This window comes from Ceratina calcarata, unplaced genomic scaffold, assembly GCF_001652005.2.
Source record: "Ceratina calcarata isolate Rehan_Ccalc_2016 unplaced genomic scaffold, ASM165200v1 scaffold72.2, whole genome shotgun sequence".
NCBI lineage: Eukaryota > Metazoa > Arthropoda > Insecta > Hymenoptera > Apidae > Ceratina > Ceratina calcarata.
In genome coordinates, this window is record NW_017178472.1 from 1,840,426 (window position 1) to 1,855,631 (window position 15,206).

Consider the following 15,206-nt stretch of genomic DNA (forward strand, 5'->3'; position numbering starts at 1 on the left):
GTATTAATGAAATAAGAGAATAATCAATTATTTTATATAAAAATTCTTGTTGATTCAGCCTGTAGAAAGTAAGCAAGCCCACTGTTAATTTTTTAACCGTAAAATTTGCGAATACAAAGAAATGTTGGCCAACGTATAGGAAAAAGATATTTGGTAGTGTATTCAAAAGCGAGTCACTTTATAAAAGGTCAATTACTTCCGGATGGTCTTCTTGGTTTTTGGGAATACTAGGTTGGGAGGGTTGATTAACAGAAAACGGGGATGGTTGAAAAGTGAAAGAACGGAGGAAAGAACAGGACGACGTCGGAGCAGGACAAAATATTCATCCCCCGCGAGTGTTAAATAAAGGACTAAAACGAGCGAAATAAACCGTAATAATTGTAGATGTTTGCGTAGCTCCGATCGTTCATCTTACCTTCATTGTTCTCATCCTCGGTTGACTTGGCCGATTGTAGCTTCGCGCTCGCTTGTTTCGCTGCAATCAAAATTCGCAGCTGGCACCGTGTTCGACTTTTTTTTTATTTTTATACATCCTTTCTCTCATTTTTTGTCTCGTTCTCTATGTATAATACTTAGTCGTTTCTTGTCCACTTCTATTCTTTCTCGCTCGGTTTTTTTATCGATCCCCTCTTGCTAAGCGCTCAGTTTTCTTTTTTTTTTTAGAAAACTTTTTTATCCTCATCTCGACAATTTAGTCTAGCCTTTGTAATAGACAAAAATTGGCTCGGATGCGGCATCATCCACGTATCGGCAGAAAAAACCGTTTCGCCGAATCGGACGTGGATTGTTCGTAAATTTCCGGCCGTTATCGATACCCGATAACGACGAAGCCCAACGGCTAATTATTTTCACGGTAGCTCGCGAGCCGTGATAGGGTTGATAATTCTGCGTGTGTGATCGACGTGCACGTGTCTCGGGACGTTTTGCGATCTATTATGAGTTTTGATAGTAAAAGCCTGAGAGTAAATTCACTCGATTCAATTTGATTTAACAATAGAGGAGAAGTTTTGAATATGAGATACAGAATACAAACTAAATGTCTTTAAATATACTTGGGAACATTATACAAAATGTGTCAGTACGAATTATCATTCGAAATGAGCAATTAGGGTAGCGTATATAGTTATTGGCCCTCTAAAAAATGAATACAATGATAGGACCTTCATCAAAGGATAATTCCAAATGGAGGGTTTATAGTTAAATCATGTACAGAGTCTATTAACAATAGTGAGGTGTGTGGGATGGCAGGGATGTGTGTAGAGATAATCGTAAATGTAAACCAACTCCATTTCTGGGTCATGAGACTGAAATAAATCTTATACACATATCTATATAATTTCAAATGGTACTTCACATCAATTCACTCTGTGAACCATTGACATCCTTAATAATGGTAGGAAATGGTTCTACGTTATACTTCATCTTTAATCATTACTAAAACTGACAATGACAATGAAAGTCTCTTGTATTTCTGTGTCCTTTGTCTCATACTTTTATCTTATCCCCTATAATTCATCCAACTGAATTACAAATGCTGGAATTTCATTCATTTGGATCAACTGTACTTTGTTTAACCAAATTGAATCTGACGAAATGAATTTCAGACCGTAGACTACCGTTTGATCAAGCCTTTGATACTAAAGGAAACTAAAAAGAAAAGAAACAAAGAAAGATGGAAAGAACAGAACATGATAATAGTGAAAAATATACAATATTATGTCAAGAATGAACAAATGGTGTTGCTGGTATAATTGGAAATATAATACAGACGTAGTGGAACAAAATTATGGTTATACATACAAAAGTGGACCAGTGACGTGTTCGAGTTCAACTGTCATAAAGTGGGAGATGGCGCGGTACTGGGTCTCGTGCTACTGTATTATGGCACTGATTGTGAGTGACCGTTCTAGGGGACATGCCATTAGTCCACTTTCATCGTTGAAAACATTATTAATAGCGATTAGAGGAAAACGTGGAAGAGGAATTTTTCACTCAGAATTTCATCCTCTTTCACATCCTTACAGTAAAGTCGTGCATTCTGGAGCACCCTGTATAACGAGTTACGAGGGTGAGAATAGACACAGATGCCGGTGGTGTGAACGAGGGTTGTGAAACGTGACGACAGGGCGTGTGCGATATATGTATTACCCAGTTGAATAATGAGGATTACGATGTAGCACGACCAAAAAAGTAAATAAATAGTCGCAAAACACTTTCACAATAAATGCCAACAAGGGGAGTAAAAGATGATGAGATTAGATAAATAAAAGTCGATAGTAATATTTAGGGATCATCTGAACGATACGAGCGTGAATATATAAATTGATTATTTTCGATAAAAAGCTAATGACTACCTTAATATGTGTAGGTATGAGCATTTTTATTTTGGCTCTCAGCATGATATCTATTTAATTAATAAATAAATACAATGTAAAGAGATGCACAAATTTTATTTTAGACATGTATCTGATTTAGAATCCAGAAGAATGTTATTACTTTTACATCATATTTATAGTGTTAGTATTTTCAAACCTAAATAAAAAAAAAAAATTGATAAAGAAAATTATGTACTTACTATTACATTAACAGGGACTATATAGGTATACGAGTAGACCTATCAACTGATGTATATTTCTGTCTTCTGTTTTCTGGGGGTTCCAATGTCCTATTACATTTTCCATGTCACTTACAACGTCATCAACAAATTGTGGAATACCTTGGAAATGGTACCAAGTGGAGAACTAGAATGTTGAATTCTCTTGTAATCTTTCCATAGTTTGATGTATGTACTATGTATATGCGTATGTTAATGAATGTTACGACAAATTGAGAAAAACAGATTCAATTTCGCTGGATTAAAAGTCGAACGAACGGGAGGCGAGGCGAAACTTGGTTCGTTTGTAAGGGAACGGGAAATACAGCCGCGTTCTCAAATATCAACTCCTGTTCTCCAATATTACTTCAGTAAGGTTTAAGTTTAATTGAGCACTAATTTTTAGTGTTCCTTTTTCATATTGGTATGGCAGTCGAACATAAGACACAAGAGTTCATAATCTAAATTATCAGTCTTTTAGAATAATAGTATACAATGAGATGAGTAAGAATTGTGAATAATTATATATGAATTAACTAAATCAAGTCTTACGATTTTAAAAGATGTACTAAATTTCTTGCAACAGAAACATAATATTATACTAATAAATATATGTATATTAGGCTAAATAGCAGTGAATTGATTTACCTAAACCTAATCCTACTTGGAATCGTGATCATTGAAATGCCAGCCAAGTCTAACGAGTCATTGGCAAACAAGCATGCAAGCGAGCATGCTTCTATTATACAGGCTCACCTAATTAAAAAAACTTTCTGTTTCATGCTGGTAGCTAAAATAGCAATTTACTTGATTTTCATCGAACGTAACGCACTGTTATTGCAATCCTCGAAATTACGCGTTGCACAATACTGTTTGATTAAAAGTCGCATTATTCACGTTTCTTTTCACGAAGCAGAGAACTCGGAAACGTCGAGAACGGTAATACAGCAGAGTAGCGGAAATTTTGACGTTGCCACGTATTAATCGTGACCGTAACAACGTTATTCACCGCAAGGACTATGACAAAACGTAATTGCAATGGAAATGCGGTACGTGTCGCTCTGTTTTTATTCCTCGCGTTTCTTAGCTTTTTTTTTATTTTTTTCACGCTCGCGATTGCTGCTACGATTCTAACAAATTCATGGAGGCAATTAACCATTAAATAGCGTGGTATGGTTGCCTGAGAAAACTTATCTGGCCGTCTTCTCTTCCCTACGCTTTTTAGTCGTTTTCAACTCTTTCACACGATTCGCGTACGTGATTGAAAGATCTAAGAACTGTTGAATCCGTTCCGTTTTTCCAAAGGAATTTACAATTCTTCTTTCCTATCTTACAATCAGAGCTTTTTAACATTAGACATACGCGTATAACAAAATGATTCATAGAATTTTGCCAAGCGTTCCACGTATTACACATATAATTTACATCCAGTTGTGGAAATTGTAAGAGTTGTTTAAAAAAATTGCAGAAACCACGTGTGACATGTATATAACTCTCATGAAATTAAGAAACGGGAAATGTTATTTGCTCAAACACCATACCAGGGAGAATTCTATGCGACATTAACTAATTTTAAGAAATACTAGATATCGCTCTGAGCGAAAAGATTGATTCCACTATTTCCGCTAGACTGTGAAAATTGGTATGAATATGAACGTTTAAATGGAAGAGGCAGCAGAGTATAAATAATAAATTGCGGTGAACTTACTCGACGTCGGGGGTGGTTGTGGCGCCCGACGGACGACCGTATGCTCTTGGTGAGGACCGGTGTACTCGTGCCATGTGTACGTGCTCCTATACTCTGAATGGAGCTGCTGCAATACACACAATTAATCTTAAATTAATACAGGACGACATTCTATTCTGCGAATGTTTTCTTTCAAGCAGAAATTTTAGTTTTCCTCGGCCCCCCCGTGACATTTGCTCTTCCGATTTCTATTCAGAATTCATCGATTCGAAGTCCCTTTGAAATGTTAATAAACCCGGGGATTGGATTATCCGATTCAAGGCCGAGTTGATGGACGCTTGAAAGGAAACTTCAGGAAGTTTGATTAATATTATCTTTAAAGCCGCAGTGACGTGAATCTCATACAATCCTTACTTTTATTAGATTTGTGCATATGAATCTTTTGACAAAATAAATCTTTCAGTAAAAAATTAGATACACTTTGTTTTATCATCTACTATTATAAGCCAAATTCAATATGTTTCAAATTATTATAAAAGTGAATGAAAACAAATTGAGATTATTGTGAAACGAATTATGGAAGAATGGCTCAAGACAACGGAATTATAAACACAGCACTCAAAGAATTTACAGATTTCAGGATTCATAATCGTGAATATATTTCAAATAGCAAAATTATTTAATCATTTAGGGATGTGTAAGAATAATTGAAAGATTACAATGACTACAGATTTTTTACTGTATATTAAACAACTTATAAAAATGCTTGCAATGTATAAAACTATTCAGACAAATAAAAGCTGAATGCACATTTCAATGTTTGACTAAAGAACATCTTTGTATTAAATATACAATATTCATCGTTAAGCAATACTTTCTGTATTTATAGCTGTATAATGAAAACGAATGGTAGGTATCAGTCGCATTTGCGGGTGACAAGAACACTCGTCTCGCATATAGCACGGTAGTCGGTCAGCATTGTCGGCCAGTATACCGCGTACAATTCAGTACAATGACGATTCGCATCGATTCTCGAAAAGCGTCGATTCCTTTCTCCTCTATCCTTCTCATCTATCGCGTTTTCTTTTTAGCTTTGAACCGCGGAAAAAAAGAAAGTTTTCAATGAACGCCGATCGATTTTGCCCGGTGAATGCGCGTCGCCGTGTCACAAAAGGAAGAACGTTAACGCGGTGCCAATAAAAAAGGAAAAAAATTAGAAGGGTACCAGACGACTGGCGCCTCATAGGTGAAAATTTCCAATTAGAGGATCTGATAAGAGAGAACGTTAGTTTTTTTTAAACTTCCTGTCCCTTTCATCGCGACGAACGCAGCTGGTAAATGCGCCCCTTTCCCAAGGGGAATTTTATAAACCTCGTGATAGATTCGTAGCGGCGCCGCTAATTGCGTTGTCCTGTTTTCTCAGAGTTGATTGATTTAGTTACTTAACCCAGATACCATCGGTTTCTGTCTCTCTACCCGGGTACACGGATGAGACAATGTGATTTCGACCCGTGTACCAATGAAACGGTCTACGGTTCTTTGAATTACTGTTTTCGTTTTTGTCTCTCCTTTCGTGTTTCGTGTTTACGTTGATACAGAAAGGGAAATAAAAAGCATCGTTCGCAGTGATTACAAAAAAGAACTGCAACAGAAGACTGGTTCAATTTTTATTCCAGGCCTAATTACATTTATTCCTTTCTATCCCATCGCAACCGCATGACATCATGCTTAAAATTGTATATTTATGCTACAATAGTAATATTTTATACTTATAATTGTGGGGCAATTATTCGAGTCCCAGGGTATTTAATTTATTGTCTATAACAGAATTTCCATGGTACCATGAAAATTTAGTATCGTGGATGTTCTCGCGGCGTACTACTGCGTTACGGTATACGTAGGTAAATTGGTGGGCTTCGATCGTGTAGCTCCTTAGATGTAATTACGTGGCAAGGTGAAATTTTCTAGGCAATCAATATGGGAGGAGATGCAGAGAGGAATAGGGTGGAAGAAACGGGAAGCGTGAAATATTTTCCACGTTGCGTACTCCAGCCATCCCGGCGTTCATTGTACCAATTAAAACATGCTGCAAGGTTTCGATAGATAGACAGACAGGTCGATGCTTGGGGCTTCCATAATCCATTTGCAAAAGCTTTAGGCTCATATGTCTCTCGCGCTGGGAAATAATTATTGTAATTTGGGCCGCGATACTGCCGACGTTATCTGTTTTTATTCTTAGTACTAAGCTTTATTGCAAAATTATACACATGTAATACATGTTATCATCCTTGCATATTTAGATTTCATTATAAATGGACTGAAAATTTTTATGTAAAATAAAGCATTTATGGTAGTTAATTGGAAAACTGAAATTCAAACAAAAATTAATTTTATTATTTAACTGCAGCAATGTGCAGATTCACTGTCGATATTTTATATTACTTCGTGTATTATATTGTGTTTTCAATTTGTGCTTGTTAAATTTTGCTGTCTGCACTACCATCCGGAGTTTCAACTTGATTTTATTATTGGACTGCGAATTTAATGCATTCATAACAAAAATTGCACTGCATATAATGTATAAAACTTTAACATATCAAAATGTTTAAATGAAGGAAGAAAAATTGATCCTAAACACATCTCTGAAAATGACATAAAGATTTTATGCTGTATAAAAATCCGCAGTTTGTTTATTATATTATTTTATCTGAATGTTTTACAATCGAATTTATTGTATCGCGAATTCAAGTTGGGTGGCTTTTCGTATTGAATTCGAAAGGAATTCCCAACGGTTATACGTGACTTGTGCGGCGAACGGAAGAACTTGAAAGGAGTGTTGGCGATCAAAAATGGATTAGTTCGTTTAAAAATACAGCGCCAGTACGGTATAGACCGAGAAAGTAGCGGGTAGGTACGACTACCTTGCCGCGAACTCTCCTCTATCTGAGACCGTGTATCGATCCTTATACTGTTCATTTATTAATGCCGATGTGGGGCACCGTTAACCTTTTCATACGGGGATATGTCGCCGCACCCACGTCGCGTGCCAAACTTCGCGATATTTTTGCACCGATAGAAAGCTTAATTCCCATTATTTATGACGTTTGACAAAAAATGAAATTTCAGTATGTTTTAATAAAAATTGCATTCATAGATTCTGTCCTGTCAATAAATTCTTAACCCTTACTGTACAAAGATGGATCATTTGTGTCCAGGAAAAATCAATCTGCATCGAAATATTGCTTTGTTTTTGCATATTATAATATTTAAGATTTAAGTTCTTTATGTCTTTTCTTGCAGTTATAATGTTACGTAAGTCTGTTAGTCGACGAGACGATAAATAAATAGTAAGCTTTCAACAATTCCTTCGGAAAAATTAATAAAGGACATATGTCCTTTTATTTAAACTTGGAAATTACAAATCATTTTATAGAGAGTATTCGAAAAGGATTGCGCGCTTGGTGGTTGTCATCATCCGATCAAAAGCGCAAGGGACGATACTTGCAGAGAGCGATGAATAAATTAAAAAGGTCGACGTGATTGCGTTCGACGAAAATAGAATTAGATGGAGGCACGCGAAGGTCCGCGAAATAATGTCGTTAAAGATTCCACTTAACGAGACAGCCGGTTAATTGATAATTACGCGCGGTCGCGTGGAGAAAACTGCGTCGTCGAAGTGTGTGTATCGCATGCGCAATTAACGGAGGAATAGAGAGCGATTGCAAACATGCCTGTCGCGTAATTGAACACGAACTGAAATTATACTTACTATGGCTGCTATTACTATTTCTGCTTCTTGAATTTACACAGACGAGCACAAAACTTGAAGTCGACTACCGTTTCACTAATTGTCCGAAAAGGGCTGCTCTATTACACGGTCGTTGATCGACAAGAGTGAATTCGTCGTTGGCTTCCTTCGCTACTCGACGAACAGTAGGTATCGATTTGTCGAGAATAGACGTAGATATAGAATTCGCAAATTTTCCACGAATCGACGTGACGCGACAACGTGACGACATACGAATGGTTCATTAATGGGGTGAAGATGAATGAAATCTTCCTTACGAGTGTAAAACTATTTATAGCAATTTATAGCAATTTTTCGACCATTAAGTAGAATATTAATTACTGTGAGTTTTTATACAAAATTCAACTTTTGGAATGTCGATTTAAAAATGAAATTTAAATTAAGATTTCCTTTATACTTTTCTCTGAATTCATAACATTTCTCTGAATACATAAAATCTGTAGTCTGTTAATCACATTTAATTAATATTAATGACGAGTAGAGACTAAAACGTGCAGGAAAATAGATTAGTCACGTACAAAATGTAGATTTTTATTCAGTTTTATAATAATTTAATTACATAAATCTTTCATTCGTTAAAATAATTATATTATGTATTTTTGTGCGACACATGATACGAGATATAAAAATACATAAGTATTATAATTCGTCTGCTCTATTACACGGTCGTTGATCGACAAGAGTGAATTCGTCGTTGGCTTCCTTCGCTACTCGACGAACAGTAGGTATCGATTTGTCGAGAATAGACGTAGATATAGAATTCGCAAATTTTCCACGAATCGACGTGACGCGACAACGTGACGACATACGAATGGTTCATTAATGGGGTGAAGATGAATGAAATCTTCCTTACGAGTGTAAAACTATTTATAGCAATTTATAGCAATTTTTCGACCATTAAGTAGAATATTAATTACTGTGAGTTTTTATACAAAATTCAACTTTTGGAATGTCGATTTAAAAATGAAATTTAAATTAAGATTTCCTTTATACTTTTCTCTGAATTCATAACATTTCTCTGAATACATAAAATCTGTAGTCTGTTAATCACATTTAATTAATATTAATGACGAGTAGAGACTAAAACGTGCAGGAAAATAGATTAGTCACGTACAAAATGTAGATTTTTATTCAGTTTTATAATAATTTAATTACATAAATCTTTCATTCGTTAAAATAATTATATTATGTATTTTTGTGCGACACATGATACGAGATATAAAAATACATAAGTATTATAATTCGACGAGCTAGATATTCCGGTCAAGACTAATCAAACGAGCGTCCTTGTATATCCAAAACAGATCCTTCCCTAGACGAAGAATGACCATATTTGTGCATTTTTTAGAAGCTTCTACACTCGCCTTGAATCGTAATTCATCTACGCAAAGGATGCGTACATGACTACCTTCAAATGTTCTGAAAACGTTAAGGACGCGTACGTAACAAATTTAACGAATGAAAATTTTATATAATTAGATTATATTGTTAAGAATTTGTTAACAGAAACCTGATATTGCTCAAAAACTCCTGGTGTAGAGATGGTAAAAATACAGGCTGAATAAAATGGTAAAAATCCTAGAAAACTTCGAACCTGGATATATATATAGTATATATGATATTAATTGAATAAATGTCTATTAAAAAAAAGCACTGCACAAATTGTCCAAATTGGTATTGCATCATACACTCGCAATATAAAATTGCTTTTTCATTTTTCAACGAAATAGCTTCTATATCGGCAATTTATACTTTTAATTACTCGGCCTTTCAGTTTTAAAACGTCGAAATAGAAGGTCTGCGTTTAGAGCTGCGAATTTCAGCGAATTCGTTCCTGGATCGTGGGACAACCCGCCATCTTCATCGACGTGTTTCTTTCGCCACAAGTTTCCTTTTTCCATTTCGCGTCGCGTCTGCAAGGTAATTCTTGAACGATCGAAACTCTTTTCGCCTCGCCGAACGAGCCAGAGAAGATGCCGTTTTTCCGGCCGGCTGCATGCCGATGAGACGTCGAGATGAGATCGTCGGCGGTGATCCTAGCTCGCATCTCCCCTCTGGTTAAGCTTTCAGGACAATTACCCTAGTTCCTACATCGCGATATCATCACGAAACTATCGACCTTCGATCTACGCTCTTGATCAACTTTTTCTCTGTCACACTTATTGAGATTTTTTCAAACAATCATCTTGTAATAAAAATTCATATAATATTTGATATAATCATTTTCCGTTAATACAGGACATCCTCCGAAACTCTTGACAATCCTTTATTTCCTAAGTTATTGGAGATAGACGAAAGTTTTTATGCGGAATTTGCGCGGTTCAAGGGGACACATCTTTTCAAGGAAATGATTTTCTTTTTATGTTATTATTTAATAAGATGCGATGGTCAAGATCGTTTTCTCAAACGGAACTATACAATTTTTTGTAATATTTCACAGAGCACTTCAAGTCAATTTCATTTACCATTCATGTATGTATACGGTCAACTTTAATTCGGCTTCAAGATAATACACTCAAAAATTTAGAAACTTTTATGGAACAAGGATAGGAAGCACGGCAACAGAACTTATTGCCTATTGTGACTAAGCCACTTGAAATGGATACATGGCTTGTATTAGGATCAGCTGAACCAAAGAACAGGTGCTGCCTTCGCTCTCGAAGACTACTTATTGACAAAAAGGACGTGGAAAACTATTGACCTTTGGGCCAGCTGATCCTAACACAGGCCATAGGTATTCACTTCAAGTGGCTTAGCCACAATAGGCAACGGAATTCCTTGCTCTGCTTCCCATCCCTACTCCGCAAAAAAGATTGAACTTTGCGAGTTCAATATTTCGGAACCTAATTTGTATCGACCGCATATATGAAGAGTAAATGAAATCTTTTTGAAAAGCTTCATCAACTGATACAAAAAACATGCATAAATATAATATAAGTGTAGAAAACGAATTTGACCATAGTATTTCATTAAATAATAGCGTTAAAAAATATATTTTTTCAGAGACGTGCCCACTTGAATCGTGCAAATTCTATATAATAACTTTCGTCTATTGATATAGCTAATTGATGACATATGACAACTTTGATGGTAGTTTCCAAAGGAATTTACGTATGAATACCCTAATGGTACAAAATGGGTTAATCTTTGGAAAAAGTTCTGAAAACGAATAGAGCGAAAATGTAATGTATGGCTCTCTTCTCCGTGATTTGCCCGCAGTTGCAGTCTAGGGCCAAGTGGATGCGGATTCGACAAAACGGGGTGAAGAGTGGGTGGTAAAAGGGGTTTATACCTCATGTGGAGGGTCTCCTGTGTCACGTTGGATACTACGACGAGTGGCTCGTAAATCCTCGAGTTCACTCGACTGACACCGATCACGACAATGGCAATGACCGCATTGGTGGCAATGATAATACGTAGTAATGAGCAGCGAATCTTCCGTCTGTTACATCGTTTTACTATCTCTGCTCAGAATGCACGTGATTTATTTGTCACGCTGTTTACTACGAATTTCAATAGATTTTTGTCACTGTTTGCTTGACAAATAATTTTGTTAGTAATTTCATATTATTATCTGCGTGGCTAAAACATTCATTCTGTTGTATTATTTATTATCATTCTATTATTTTTACTTGTAAATTTTCACGAATGGCAGTTTCTATAAAGAAGACTATTTAAAAAAAATTTGATCAAGAAAGGAAAATAAATAGAATAGAATGTAATTGTATCAAAACAAAGGAGGAAGTGAGGAGGAACAATGAGAAACAACCTAGAAAGCTGATTCGTGGTTGAAAACTTTCTGAATGCCGTTCCTTCTGTTGTATTTTGCAAAGTGCCGAGAGGCGTTGCACGTCACGCAGTGAAATTCACATGGCAGCTACTTTCTTGTCGTAAGAGACAATGTTCGAAACAATACAAACTATATGTGAGATAGTAGTGGAACTTTCTTAAAATGACAATTTTTGAAAATATTGTACCAATGACAGTGTCAGAGTATAAGCGAAAGATACAGACCCTCCCTCATCTTTTCGATTTTCCATCTTGACAATTTTTCCTTACATGATCGCAAAATTGATACATGCAGTGTAACACAAAAGATGCACCCTCGACTAAAGGGAAGGAAGGAAGATGACTTTTCATCCCATAGAGGAATGAAAATAAGAAAGTAGTTTAAGCTCTGACCCTAAAGGCATACAACGGGAAAGCAAAACGTTACGCAACGCTCCTGCCTTTCGGTTTCCACCCTCGGTGGTGTACCCTGTTCTAGTCTCGTTCGAAGGGACGATACGATACATGTATAGCACGTCTGAGAGAAGGATAGTCGGTTCCATAACGTTTGCCAAGCACATGAAGGCGGAAGATAAAAGAGAGAGAGATTACGATGACGTAATACGCAGAGGGATGATGCAGTGGTATGATCGCGGGTGAGAGCCTATGTGCGGCTTATCAAGGCGATTGCGACTGCGACTCGAGGGACATATGGCCACTGTCGAGTAGTAAGAGTCAACGTACTGACCGCCGCCGCTCCACATTGAGAATATCGATGAAGATGGTGGCGCACTGCTGGTATTTCTCCTACTACTCCTTGCTTTTGCCAGCTGCATGCAGACAACCAAATTTACTGCTAGTTAAAGTCGAATCAGTTTATATATTTCTGACCCCGTTAAAGCACATTTAACCCGTTGAGGTCAAAAATTCCGTTTTCCAATAGTTTCCCAATCAATTTCTACTACCGAAGCGTATTTTCTTTAATCATTTAGTAATTATAATAGTTAGATAATTATTCCAAGTAATTGTTCAAACAATATATTCATGTAATGAAAAAATAAAATTTTCAAATATTTTTCTGGTATTTCTGAAAATCTTCGTCCCAGAAATAACTGATAAATGGAATACGGATTTCATACATTTTGAAGAAATGTGGAAAAGATATAAATACTCCATGGGATATACAAAAATGTAGAAAATATCAAAATATATTCATCGGATTTTATTTAATAAAATTTAATGTATTTTCAGTAACTAAGATAATTTAATTTGTGCTACCAAATTTAGTTTGGAAAAGATACAAAATCAACTCGTTTCAAGTTCTATGAGTAGTTTTAGATTGTATGACTTCGGTTCTCGGATTATTTGGCTTGATCTAGTCGTACATTTTCTCTGTTGGAACTGTACCAACATAGGATATTTAACAGCGGATATTGGAAGAATTTGGGAAATTCGATTGCAATCTACGTTATATAAGATGAGTCAATAAGAATAGTCGTATTATTCAATTGATTGTACTTTTATTTCAATAGAAAATGTTTTGCACGAATGTTATATTTGATAAAACTTATTGAAATAATATACTTTGATATTTGAATAAATCCTAATACATTCTTCCAAACACGTTTAAAAAATAATTTAGGTACAATTATTGATTTATCTTATGTATTACACTAAATATTGCATAATTATTTCATTTGGATAGTTCGAAAGGAAGATACAGCGTTGTACTTAATTGTTTCTAGATAGGATCGCAACAAAATATCCAAGACATGGTTCCTTGAAGTTAACTTTACTTTACAGAAAATAATGGACCCGGTACACGCGAGGCCTAATTCTACATGCGATAATCCTGTCACTGAATACTGATTAAAGCATCCAAGGTTTGTGAACCAAACTTTCAGAGTCTAAAAATACTATGTATGTAGTATGCAGAGGCATTCTGAAGTGTGAAGTAATGTAAGAAAAAGAAATATTCTAGCAATTTACTTAAACTCTATTTATAATATACATTTGTAGTTTGGTGCAAGAAGTCATAATTCATGAAATTTAAAAATAATTAAAAAATTCTCATTCAAATAATTTCGAAAACGTACATGTAATAGTTTTTGCTATTTCTTTCTTTTACAAATGTTAAGGGTCTACAATAAAATGTAATAGGCTATATATTTAAACGTTTTTGTACTAACTTGAGCTGTTACTAACATGGCAGAATAGTATTAATATGAACTAACAAAAGAATGTAATATACAATGATTAAGAACTGACAATTGATGAATTCCCTCATATTTTTTACTGAATGAAGTAATTTTTCCCTAAAGAATATGTATACGTAAGTGAACTGAAGAATGCCTTTTCCGCGTGAACGATCGTTTTCGAAAATCTATAAGCAAAGGGGTAGGATTCTTCGACAATGTTTCTTGTTTCCCCGATACTCGCAAAGCTCGTTAACCCTTTTGTTGAAGCCGACGAAAGGGTCGTTTCGGCTTATTTAGCGTCCGATTGCGCATTGCAGCCGCGGTCGGCCGAGCAAGTAGTAAAAGTCAACGTACGTACGGCCGACGCGACGGAAGAATCGGGTGTGCACGTGATAGTGCATATCGACGAGCAAAGAGTGGCGCAGTGCCGGTGTTCGCTCCTACCACCTTTTCGTGACGCTCGGCCATCCCATCGGCGAATTGTGTTAGCTCAATAGTGTATACAGGGTGAGTCAATAAGAATAATCATGCGAAACAATCCTTTCGGACTTGTACGCAAAATAAAACATTCGCGGTATCAATTTAACAGTATGATATCGACTTTTAATATTTCGTATATTTTCATTCATCATATGCATTCTTTATACTTTCCGCATATTCAATCTACATGTAAATCCGTAAAATCCGCAGTACATTAATTACTGCTTGATGTCATTAATTAGTAGTTCATATGAATTTCACATTTGACTCATTTTTTGTGTTTAAACAAATCAAAATAGACACTTGCAATACTTTCTAACAAAATCAGTAAATAATAGCTTATTGTAACTCATCCTGCATGCACGTAATGCGCTGAGAAGATGACTAAGCGAAACAACGTCCAGACAAAGTCGATATCGCGCTATGAAAACTTCACTTAACGTTTTTATCTACCTCGAGATCGACCTTAAAACGTCCCGGCGACACATAGGGCGGATACGATTTGACAAATCGACGATGAGTTTCGCTAGAGACGATCGAAATGCATCGAGCAATTTCGAGGGCGTAGCGGTGGCTCAAACGAGTTTTAACGCCGGAATCGATTAGCGTGAAAGTTTCCCGATTCCTAGTAATTTCATTACAGTGCAAAAGTCAAATTCTGCGTATATGCAA

The 15,206-nt window shown here is 35.9% G+C and overlaps 1 protein-coding gene across 17 annotated transcripts in view; it reads right to left on the reverse strand.

Annotated features, from left to right (window-relative positions):
- LOC108630345 (flocculation protein FLO11) overlaps nt 1-15,206 on the reverse strand; it is a 61,862-nt gene that overhangs the window by 29,678 nt on the left and 16,978 nt on the right. For 14 of the 17 annotated variants that reach the window (XM_026818020.1, XM_026818029.1, XM_018033594.2 and 11 more), the window contains 2 exons: nt 4,302-4,407; nt 416-475 (listed from right to left, as the gene is read on the reverse strand). In XM_026818020.1, coding sequence (XP_026673821.1) covers nt 416-475; nt 4,302-4,407 — 166 coding nt within the window. The remainder of the gene's footprint in view (nt 1-415; nt 476-4,301; nt 4,408-15,206) is intronic. The other 3 variants (XM_026818018.1, XM_026818028.1, XM_026818019.1) reach the window with 2 other exon arrangements.